At 43.5% G+C, this 12,765-nt stretch overlaps 1 protein-coding gene across 1 annotated transcript in view; it reads left to right on the top strand.

Annotated features, from left to right (window-relative positions):
* The window catches only part of LOC126539893 (PAT complex subunit CCDC47), an 84,554-nt gene extending 72,557 nt beyond the window's left edge, over nt 1–11,997 (top strand). The window contains exon 12 of the mRNA XM_050186705.3: nt 10,923–11,997. Within this exon, the coding sequence (XP_050042662.1) occupies nt 10,923–10,994 (72 nt within the window). The 3' untranslated portion in view covers nt 10,995–11,997. The remainder of the gene's footprint in view (nt 1–10,922) is intronic.
* Nucleotides 11,998–12,765: the final 768 nt, after the last annotated feature.

Raw genomic sequence — 12,765 nt, 5'->3', positions numbered from 1 at the left:
TTGCCGCAATCTTGCTGATATTAACGATATTATTCATTACTGATACGGGAGAAACTGTTCCAATGCACGTAATGTACTCACAAGAAGAAAAAAAAATCGCATTTGGCGCGTTTGGCTTGCTCTGCCGGCCGCCATTTTTGTTTTGGTGTCCCGCACTACACACAGCGGCAGCCGCCTATTTGTTGACCTGTTGTCATCCCGCAGCAAACGCGGGACGAAAAAAAATGTCATTTTTCTCGCGGGAAATTTAACCCGCGTAATGATCGCACCCCTGAATTTGTGTTAATTTCTTTTACAAAAGAAATGCGATCATTATGCGAGTAAATACGATATTATGGTCTTTTACTACTGGTTCTCGCATTTGTTTAACTTCATGATACTTACAGTTCGCACTTGCCATAAAGTATTATTAGAGAAAACTGCTCGGCATAAGCCCTCGCTTATAGGCCATGTAGTTCTCTCATGAAAATATGGATGCCAATGCTGATACTGTTGGTAACTGAGCAAGTTTACACTGCTGTACCCAATGCACTGTCTCTTCGTTCTCTTTTGACGCAGAGGTAAACGGTGCTTCTCTGGAATTAGGAAATGTGTCAGCATAAGAACGCACACAGACCCACCATCTATGCGAATACAACCGGCAGCATTCGGGAACGGTGACCAAAATACAAGATGTTGGCACAGCGGTGTGTCGTTGCTTGCCGTTTAATGTGTACGTGCTGTGCGAAGTAAAGAGTAGTTGATATCAAATCGTTATAGGGCCACAGCTGAACTACAATAACAGTTTCCTTCATCCTGACTGCTTATTTTTTAAGTTCAGGTCCATCGGTAGCGGGTGCACGAACTCGACGGGGTCAAGCCTAACCCAACCGTCACTAAACAGGATCAACATTGGCTCAAACTTCATGTGCATGGCTTGATCAATAGGACTGAAGCTTGTGCATTTCAACTTCGAAGGCATGTCAACGCATTTTGAGCACGAATAATTATATATACAAGTGAATGAGCTGCAGCTATCACGTTTGTTCGACAGCTGATAGCGTAGAGTTCGCTCAAGCTATCATGGTCGGCGCGCTGATTTTGTTGGTGCCGTCAACAAGAAAGCCCCATCGCACTATATGACAACTCACACCCGCCGGTTGCATCGTTGTCGGCCTATTGTTATCAAATGGTCTCCGCGACACAGTGCTGAATAGTCGGCCAATCTTCAGCATCAGCATCTTGTCGGTTTCGTACCATCCCAGTGTTACCACTTAAACGAGTATGTGAAGTCAGGCACACGCTGCCACCACCAGCAAGAGTGGACCGACGCTGCAAGAAGACTGCGTCAGCTACGTGTTTTTGAAGTGTCGCCCAAGTGTAACACAGGGGTTTATCGATAAATTTAACAGGCATCAATGCAAGGTAGCAACTATGTGGTTCACAGTGCAGTCCGGACGAAGTGCTGGCCGTTTTCTGTTTTAAAGTGGAGATGCAGTCTTACGCTACGCACATTTTCAGCTCCGCACCAACGTCAAGCTTTCAACCTGGTACACGTTTCAGCGCGGTACACGGCACAAGTGTTCGCTGCAGTGAGTGCCATGCTTTTTTTTTTTTTTCGGAGTACTCTCCGCTCCCCCCCCCCTCCCCCCGATGTCTGGCCTCGCGGCCGCGCGCACTTCCCTTGCGAAACGTTTCGTGACTAATCCGCTAGGGCAGGTGCCTGCGCCGTCGCGCTGTGAAGAAGGCGGATGGGCAACTAGAGCGTGGATTCTAAGAACACTCGAGGAGAGATGTTGGTAGAATTCGCGGAAAGGAATCAGCTGCGAATAATGAACACCTTCTTCAGGAAGTATTGGAACAAAAAGTGGACCTAGAGAAGCCCTAATGGTGAAACAACAAATGAAATTGGCTTCATACTTTCTGCCGATCCCAGCATAATTCAGGATGTAGAAGTGATAGGTAGGGTAAAGTGCAGTGATCATAGGTTAGCGAGGGCTAGGATTCACCTCAATTTGAAGAGAGAAAGGTTAAATTGGTCAAGAAGAAACAGGCCAACCTAGACGTAGTAAGGCTAAAAGCAGACCAATTCAGGTTGGTATTTGCAAACAAATGTGCAGCCTTAGAACAGAAAGATGATGATGACATAGAACTAATGAATGAAACCGTAACTAGGCTGGCTTCAGAAGCAGCAATTGAAGTTGGAGGTAAGGCACCAAGGCAACCAGTAGATAAGCTCTCCCAAGTAACAAAGGACCTAATAAAGAAACGACAAAAATTGAAAGTGTCCAACTCAAGAGATAAGATAGAATTCGCGGAACTGTCAAAACTAATCAACAACGAGAAAATAAGCAATATTCAAAATTATAACGTGAGAAAGACTGAGAAATCAGTGAGAAATGAACGCAGCCTGGAAACAGGGAGAAGGAAACTGGCATTGGACAAACCAAGATGTTTGCACTGAAAGATACACAGGGTAATATCATCAGCAATCTCGAAGATATAGTGAAAGCAGCAGAAGAATTCTATACTGACCTGTACAGTACCCAAAGCAGCCACGATACCTCCATTGAAAGTATTAATGAACAGGTTACAGAGGCCCCTTCTATAACTAGCAATGAAATTAGAAGGGTCTTGCAAGACACGAAACGGGTAAAAGCTGCAGGAGAAGATTGAATAACAGTCGATTTAATCGAAGGTGGTGGAGACATAATGCATGAAAAACTAGCGGCCCTTTATACGAACTGTCTATCAACTTCAAGGGTCCCAGGGAACTGGAAGAAGGCCAACATTATACTAATCCACAAAAAGGGAGGCGTTAAAGAGTTGAAAAATTATAGGCCCATTAGCTTACTTCCAATATTATCTAAAACATTCACCAAGATAATCTCCAATAGAATAAAAGTGACACTGGACTTTAGTCAACCAAGGGAACAGGCAGGTTTCAGGAAGGGATACCATATTTACTTGCATAATGATCGCACCCATGAATTTTCTCGTCATAATTAGATTTCCTTTCTTTCTCGTGTAGTGATCGCACCCCTAACTTACCACAATGATATGTCGTGTGACAAGTCTAGCTAATGATGATTGCGCTTACCATCTGTCGAATGCTGTCGAATGCTGCGCATACAACTCTTCAAGACATACCAAGCGGTCTGCACATACCAGATTCTTAAGGAGATGCCTCGTTTCATTCCTTTCGTCACTTTCTGCACTTCCATGAAAAAAAAATATCTACAGGCAAACTCGCTTTGGCTTTGTTGTTTGTGGGCTTTATAATGTCAACAACAACAACAAAAAAAGGCGCCTTTCAATTCCTCTCGTCTGCACTCGTGGGTACGCAACAAATCGCGAGTGGCAAAGTTAGTAGCCACGTTTACATTGATACTTTAGAAGTGTACCCTATACATATGCCGACGCTTGTAACACGGCTAAGTTATTCACCCACCCTTAACAGAAACGTGCCATATTAGGATAGCAGTGAAGACAAATGCTGCAGTTTTGGCAGCATGCCCACCATGCGTTTCTATGTCACTGGCAGCTAAGTGCGCTCATTTCTGTTTCTGCCCTCTCAAAGTGGACATGGCTACGTTATTGCCGCAAACTTGCCAATATTAACGATATTATTCATTGCGATACAGAAGAAACTGTTTCAATGCACGTAATGTACTCACGAGAAAAAAAAAAATTGCATGCGGCGCGTTCGGCTTGCCCCGTCAGGCAACATTTTTGTTTTGGTGTCCCGCACTGTTACAGTGGCAGCTACCTGTTTGTTGACCTGTTGTCATCCCACAGCAAATGCGGGATGAAAAAAAAAAAGCTTTTTTTCGCTGTAAATTTAACCCGCGTAATGATCGCACCCCTGAATTTGCATCAATTTTTTTTAGAAAATGGTGCGATCATTATGCGAGTAAATACAGTAATCTACAATAGATCACATCCATGTCATCAATCAGGTATTCAAGAAATCGGCAGAGTACATTCAGCCTCTGTATATGACTTTCATAGATTACGAAAAGGCATTTGATTCAGTTGAGATACCAGCAGTCATAGAGGCATTCGTAAGCAAGGAGTACAGGGCGCTTTCGTAAATATCTTGGAAAGTATCTACAGAGATTCCACAGCCACCTTAATTCTCCACAAGAAAAGTAGGAAGATACCTATAAAGAAAAAGGTCAGACAAGGAGACACACACTCTTCAATGCTATTCACTGCATCCTTGGAAGAAGTATTCAAGCTATTAAACTGGGGAAGGCTTAGGAGTAAGGATCGACGGCGAATATCTCAGCAACCTTCGGTTTGCCGATGACATTGTTCTATTCAGCAACAATGCAGACGAGTTACAGCAAATGATTGAGGACCTTAATAGAGAGAGTGTAAGTGTGGGGCTGGGAAGACTAATATGCAGAAAACAAAGATAATGATGAATAGCCGGGTGAAGGAACAAGAGTTCAGGATCGCCAGTCAGCCTCTGAAGTCTGTGAAGGATAATGTTTACTAGGTCAATTACTCACAGGGGACGCTAATCATGAGAAGGAAATTTACAGAAGAATAAAAATGAGTTGGAGCACGTAGGCAGACATTGCCAGATCCTGACTGCAAGCTTATCATTATCATTAAAAAGAAAGGTGTACAATCAATGCATTCTACCCGTGCTAACATATGGGGCAGAAACTTGGAGACTGACAAAGAAGCTCGAGAACAAGTTAAGGACCGCTCAATGAGTAATGGAACGAAGAATGTTGGGCATAACGTCAAGAGACAGGAAGAGAGCGGTGTGGATCAGAGAGCATACAGGGATAGCCGATATTCTAATTGACGTTAGAAAGAAACGGAGCTGGGCAGGTCATGTAATGCAGAGGTTACTAACCGGCGCACCATTAGAGTTACAGAATGGGTGCCAAGTGAAGGTAAACACAGTCAAGGATGGCAGAAGACTAGGTGGGGTGATGAAATTAAGAAATTCATAGGCGCTAGCTGGAATTGGTTGGCGCAGGACAGGGGTAATTAGAAATTGCAGGGAGAGGCCTTTATCCTGCAGTGGACAGAAAATAGGCTGATGTTGGTGATGATAGCTCTGTATTCTGAGCGTGCATTGCATCAGTGCCCGATTTGGTGTTCTTGTTGTGGTCAATTATCCCTCCTTTGGGTGTCAAACCTGTCATGGTGGCTTTGGTGTTGGGCTGCTAAGTCCGAAGTTGCGAGATTGAATCCTGGCCACAGCGGCTGCATTTTGATGGCGGTGAAATGCAAAAATTCCCATGTACCGTGCAATTATTGCACATTAAAAAAAACTCCAGGTGGTCAAAATTAATCCGGAGTCCCCCATTACAGCGTGCCTCATAAGTACATTAGAGTTTTCGCACGTAAAACCCCATAATTAATTTATTTAGAGCGCAGCTCTTGGGTGCCCATTCCTGCGGCGAGCATCAATGTTCACCTCAGCGTCAGCGTAACCGAGCCACCAATTACAGCGAAAGATGAAAGCGAGTGCAGATCGCAGCAGAGGGATGAAAGGAGGAAGGTGGAGAGGAGGGTGCAATGAGGAGGTAGAAAGCAGAGGAGGGCATAGCAAAAAACGTGAGCTGGAAAGTGGAGTGCCGGCACGACCAGTCACAACAAAGTGCTGGCATGGGCTTCGGATCCACTGCACACGTGCTACTTTGCCTGCACTGCCGCCACCACTCAAGAATGCACTCTGCGTGAGCCACGCATTCCAATGTTCGCACTTTCTTTCTGAACAATGAGTGTCGCAACTGCTGGGAAGGTTTCGTCTGCCATTGCTGCTAAACGAGCTGCCCGAGCAGAGGCTTAGCGCCACCACTGAGAGCAAGCACCTTGACCTTCAGAATCAAATTCTTTGCCATAATATATCGCAGATTCTAAACACCTAAACAGTTATGCTTGAAATTTGCATTAGGGAGCAGCATAATCATTGTTGAAATTTTTCTGTGTGTGTGTGTGGCAATAACACTGATAAACATGAGTAGTTTAAGCCAACTTTGTTAATCCTACCCTGACGGGACCGACAACACTGGTCAAATCATTCAGCGGGTCGAATTAAGCAAAAGAGAGAAAAAACGCTGAGACACGCCGTTGAGTCACTTAGCAGTATTTGCCAAGTTAGCTTTGCCATAATACCATTGAAACATACCAAGCGGCCAAATATGTCCCTGTTATGGGACATAGCACATGTTCCTTAATTTACATACGTATCATGCGCTGTCTCCAGTCACAGCATGAGCACCGAGATGCCTAATAAGTTTACTGGCACGCCTTCAGAGTTTTAGATAGAGCCCCACTTTTTCATTGGCCCTAAATTTCTCAACTTTTTTCGAATTTTTCATCTTAATGCCCTTCCTTTTTGCTTCCTTTCCTATAACATAGATGGTTTTCCACGCTTCATGGTGCACGGTGCATGTATGTGTGGGTATAATTAAGGTACGTGTACTAGGCCCCGTTAAGTCTCATATACGAAACACACATGGTGGGTGAAACAATTGCTCAAATTGCCACAAAAACGTGAGAAATGGCTCTGAATGGCTGCCAGTACGTTTATTTAGTATGTAGGTGCTCGCATTGTGACCAGAGGCAGCGCACGCACCCGTGTATAATTAAGAAACGCTTACTATGCCCCGTGACAATGGCCCCTTCCCATTTTTGGTACGCTTCACCGCATAACTCGGCTGTACTGCGGTCAAGCTGACCAGTCAAGTTGAACTTATTCGGCAAAGGCGATTTTGAGATCAAAATAACAGAAGTTTGGGCCCATCAAAACGGATAGGCGCCTTCCGGCACCTTCAGTCGGGATCGAATTAACGGTACTAAAGTACTAAACACAAAATCCTCTTGTTGTCATGTTCCGCATAAAGTCCAAGTGCAATAAGATCCTATGGCGCCCTGCACACGATATGCTTTGAGGGAAAGTATGCTAGGGTGAACTGAGAATGATCGTCACTTGATCGTCACTGGGGCAGGTCTCCTTTTCTAACCACGTAGTCAGTCCATGGCTGCGCATTCATTTAGCGTAGCTGAGTGCATATGCAGCTCGCATGCCCCACCTTGGAGGTAATGTGTGGCAGGTGTAAAGGTTTGGCCAGTTGAGATGGCTGATAGGATTGTCCCACTGCGGGCAATGCTGGGACAAAAAAGCTTTGCAGGCTTCGGTTTGTATCACCGATGTGAAGATATTCTCGACAATGCATGAAAGCGTATCTTTGGGTGCCGACTCTCAAACTGAACCAACATATTTTCTTTCTTATTCAAATTCTTTTTTTTTCCAATCGCCTAACAATGTGGAAAGTGTTATGGCCCTTTCCATGTAAGAAACACCTGTCAGTGACTGTACTTATTTGCATTAGGAGTCGAATTTCTATAGTTTTATAACATTTCAATATAACAAAGCACTGTGTCAATTTTACCGCTTTCATAATATTAAAGTTTCACTGTACTTTGAATACTGGAAGCACAAACATGCGCATATAATGCATGATTTGACAATCTTGCGTCCACAAGTTGTAGTTGTAATATATATGTCACACACTCTGTTAACGAGGCACCAACGCCAGGCCAAATTCCAAAGCCAACTGATCAGCTTCCAAAGATAACCCCACGAATGCACGGACAATAAGAGGCCTTCCGGTGCGCCAGCAAACGCCGGTTGTGGTCCAAAGACTGAGTCAAAGCCCAGAGTTGCCGAAACTCAACAAAATATATTCTTCAAATAAGGTGGTTACATAAACACATGCACACTTCGGCTAAGCACATCACATTGCAGTTCAGATGGGTATTAACAAAACTCTGGAAAATAATTAACGACAAGCACTGAGAGTTCAACATGTACAGTACAGAATGAACAGGAGCATGAAGTGTCCACTTGTATTCACCCATGCTGGTCTTGAGCCAGACGTCCCTGGCGTGTCTTGAGGAAAATCTCGATGAAGGGACTTCTTGCAGAAATGCAGACACCTGTGGAACTCGTCAGCTAGCTTGTTGGGGAATCCCCTTCTGCAGACGGTCGGTCTACATGTCACATTTCTTCACTGGCGCGGTCACATCTCCTGATTCCAGCACGGCGCTTTTATCGCCTCTGCCAGCGTTTCTCTAACTTTCTGATGGAGTCGTGCTCCCATCTAATAATAAATATCAATAATGATATTATAATGATATTATAATAATGATATAAATATCAATAATGATATCTAAATGGATTGAAGCAAATTTAACAGGTTGGAGGCAAGTTGTATGCATCAGTGGTTGTGTGTTAGATTCTTTGAAGGTATTTTCTAGGGAACCAGAGGGTTCGGTGCTAGGCCCATTATTGTTTTAGCTTGATATTAATGATGTAGTTACAGTTGTGCAGCTGCCAGTGATGAAGCTTTTTGCAAATGACTGCTTACTTTATGCCCCAGTTACCTGCGAAAATGAACAGGTAAAAATTAACCAGTGTCTCGAAGGTCTTCATACTTGTTGTCAAGAATTGGACATGGAAATTAATTATGCTAAAACCACCTTTGCACACATTACCCGAAAGAAAAAGGTTGTTTTCTTCCGGTATCATATTGGAAATGTTATTTTGACAAATGTCTAGTTTCGGATATCTTGTTGTATTGATTGCTGATGACCTGAACTGACGCAGCCAGATTTAAAATGTGTGCTCTGCATCATACAAAAAAGCTGTGCTTTCTTTGAGTAAAGCTACGAAATGCAACCAGAGACATCAAGCTAATGGCATACAAAAGTTTTATTCGACCAGTTCTAGAATACGCTGCCGTAGTTTCGAGTCCCCATCAAAAAGGTCTAAGGGCTAAACTAGAGGGAATTCAAAGACTTGGAGTCCAATTTATATGTTCTAAGTACAAAAAGAAAACAGACTTAGTTACCAAAATGCTAAGTTCATGTAATTTGTAATTATTAGAAATTAGACATAGGAGCAGAATAAAATTATTATTTCAGGTTCTCCAAGGTCATGTGAAGATTGATAAAAGAAGATACATATGAGCACCTGGTAGACTTAGCAAGAGAATAAATCACTGTGCGACTATTCGACGTTATGCCGCCTGCACTAACGTCTTTCGTTATTTGTTTCTTCCTGTCATCGAGAAATGGAATAATCTAACAGCACATATTGCTGAATGCACTGATATAAAAGCATTTGAAACTTTTCTTGATAGTTCAAACTTGTTATAGTTCAAACTTGATAGTGAGACTTGTTGTTCGATGATTTTGATATTTTTGGGTGATGTTTTGTTGATGTTTGTTACTTGAAAGTTCCTTCCATATCACTTTTGTATTTGTGATGTATTTCCTCCCCGTAATGACCCTCAAATGAGGGTTAACAGTATGTTTAAATAAATAAACAAATAAATAGCATGAACAAAGCCTGGGAATCTTCTAGACATTTCTCACATTTCTGTCTGCGACCACAGAAACGTCTTCGAGGAGAGTGGTGACTCATCTGTCGGCACACGCTCGGGTTGCCCTTCTCCTTCTCACTCCACTCGCCGGGTGTCGAGGTCTGGGAGGTTTTACGGTGCATGCTGTCTCTCTCTCTCTCTTCTCTCCTTTGTGTACCTTGTAGAAGTGTATAGTCTCTGTTCATGGCGTCAGTTGTCTGTGGCTTATACGCACTCTCCCTCTGTCAAAGCTGTTGCGGGTCCGTCTCCTTTGCTGGCTTGGGTGACTCGCAGTGCGCACTTTGATTATGCATACTTTTCTGACAGTATGCAAATTGCAATACAGTTGAACCTTGTTATAACAAAATCAAATCCGACACGAAAATACTTTGTTATATCTGATATTCGTTATAAGCATAAATATATGACTTGAATTCATTATATCCAATAATTTGTTATATCATGTTCGTTATGTCGAAGTTCAACTCTAGTTATCTCATAAAAAGCATCGCAAATCAAGAACTGCTCTGCAAAATGCACAGAGTGAGACTTCCATCGCCACACTACTTGCACAGCATTGCCTGCCATGCATGAAACAAAGTAGAAAGCAAACCAGTAACATGGCCAGGAATTTCTTCAGAGGTGTGGCACAAACTTGACGGGGAGGTGCTGATTGGGGACAGGTGGGTGGTTGTCGCATTTCGTTCGATGCCAGGTATGCTGGTGCACAGAAATTTCAGAGTAGACACGTGCCTGTTGCCCCCTGGCTACGCCCCTACAGTGAATGTACTGCACCATTGCATTCCGTCAGCTTTTCAGACAGCTATTCTACTACAGTAAAACCTTGTTATAACAAAGTTGAAGGGGAAGCCAAAATTGCTTCATTATATCCATTATTGCATGTATTGCAATATGAATCCTTGTTGCGATTTCAGAGGGAACTTCACTTACTTTGTTATATCGGCATGTGCACATTGTTTATCATTTGTTTATCCTTTTTCAAGGGACCACTCTTCATCTGCTAACAACTGTTAAATTTATCACACCATGCAAGACGTGCCTGCATGCATCTGAACATTATTGAAGGTCGTCACTGATTTTCTCTGTTGCCTATGTTGTTGCCGAACTTTGTGTAATCAGATTGCGTACGTGAAACAAATAGTTTTTGTACATTCTAGAATGCTTGCAAGCACCAGAAGTTATGCTAGAATCTTTGTCAAGACATGCATAAATAGCCGAAGCACTTGACCCTCAGATAAGATTTCAACGATCGACGCATATGCTCCTTCGCCCGAGTGTAACTTGTTCTTGTGGGCACTGGTTCATCCAGTAAAGCGTTTTGTGACTTGCCATTGGGCCACAGTCTAATTCTTCACTGTCATGACAACTTGACAATATCCATTATTCCTATATATCCTGTTTCGTTATAATAAGGTTTGACTACGGTTGTTCCATATTCAACTGGTCACATGCAGAGAGTTGCGCAAATTAATTTGGCTGTGGCTGCAGTTTCACCAGTACTCATTGCAGCAACTCTTTTTTCAGGAGCGGGAGCACCGACGAGAGCTCAAGCGTCGCACACCCAAGATGAAACAGCTCAAGGTGAAGACGCTCTGAACTGCTGTGTGTGCCTGTGTTGGTTGTGTGTTTGTGTGTGCTTCCAAAGGCTGCTGCATCAGGCCAAGGAATGCCTGAGGCAGCGAAGCATCTCTTGCCACTGTTGTTGTGAACAGGCTGGCATGATCCTTCAAGTGGTCAAACAGAAGAGTGGACAACACATGGGACGGTGCAGTGCTAGGAAGGCTGTGTTCTGGCAAATTAATATATGCGAACACGTGCGGCGAGCGGCGCTTTGAAAGAACCTCAAAGCAGCAATGTACACGAAATACTTATGGCAATCATGCCAGCCTTAAAGATGCCAAAACGACACGACCCCCCACCCCCTCCCCTCCTCCAACACTGGCACGAAAGGCCTTGGCACAAATCATAGCAGTGAATGCACGGACATTACAGGCATGCTCCCTTCAGTTGGTTTTGCAGTACAATTTTTTCTGTCATTCTAATGTTTCATCAAATAGCACAACAATGTCATTCAATGAACATACAACACAATTATAGCACAGTTTATGTTGATCTCACTTTGTCAGACTGATAGAGCACAGGTGTTGATATTGTATTGGTAATTGCTAGAGATGTGATGTAGTCATTGAACGGACTGCGGTGTACCCATGCAACTGGCATAGACACACACTTACCATTGTTTGGCCAACCTTAGCCACTTGTTTTCTTTTTTCATACATGCTCCATGTCACCATAAGTGTCTGTATCCTTTCTGCAGTGAGTGACACGGAGACATGCTGTAGCATCTGTGAAAAGCAGATGTTTAGCTCCTGTGACATGGTCACCTGGTAAAGGTTTTACCTGTGCCTGTCTCTTTGATCATAGTGTATTACAAGCAGTTGACAAAACTAGAACTTCCGAATGTCTACAGGGATGGACGCAACACACCATGTGTTGTGTTGATGTGCGATGCCTTGCTTCTTAGTGTTCCGTAGATAGGTACGTCTTCCAGATTCCATTGTCAAATCAGAAATGGGGTAAATAAATTGCCTGGTCTTCACTCTTGCTTCACGTGTCATGCTTGTCAGGTTGGACTCTGAAAGGGACTGTACTTGGTGGAGAATCACACTTTCTGTCTTTCGTTGTGAAATTTCATAAAGTGGGCACACACACAGATGGGATAAAACCAGTTAATGGGTTCATGCTTCACTTTTCTGTGTGTGTGTGCTGCTTTTTTCCTTTTCACAAGTGTGAAATTTCACAATTGCTCTTCTTGTATGCCTGTGACATGCTTTGGCCAGTAGCAGTTACGCAAACAGGTATGCCCTCTCAGTGGCTGCTCAAACTGCAGACTAAATATACGGTGCAGCATGATGCAAGGTTGTTGACATTGCTTACAGATCAAGAGAAAAGAACTTCTTGTCTGACCAGACCCACGCTTTTTGAGAGTCATAATGGGAACAGCACGAACAAGATGACGATGGAGTGAAAGGGCACAAGATGTCACTCCGTCATCGTCTTGTTCACGCTGTTCCCATTATGAATGTATACCAACTCGCCCAACTTTCCACTTTAACCCCCGAATGCAGAGATCTAACTTGGATCGGGCTTGGACTTGACTTGATGAAGTCGGCCCGAAGCAAGAGGCGGACTTCAAAACGCCCAAGTCGGCTTTCGCGTTTCATAGACGCTCAAGCTGACTTGCTTCGTCAAGTCAAGACTGTGCTTCAATGCAAAAGCAGGTTGCTCGTCTGTGTTCGAGGTTAACAATAAATTTATTAGCGTAAGGCACGTTGTAGAGCAAAAAAGTATGTATCTTTCCAAATTT

This window comes from Dermacentor andersoni, chromosome 2 (genome assembly GCF_023375885.2).
Source record: "Dermacentor andersoni chromosome 2, qqDerAnde1_hic_scaffold, whole genome shotgun sequence".
Classification (NCBI taxonomy): domain Eukaryota; kingdom Metazoa; phylum Arthropoda; class Arachnida; order Ixodida; family Ixodidae; genus Dermacentor; species Dermacentor andersoni.
The sequence above is the reverse complement of the archived record's forward strand: the minus strand, read 5'-3'. Positions and strand labels throughout refer to the sequence as shown.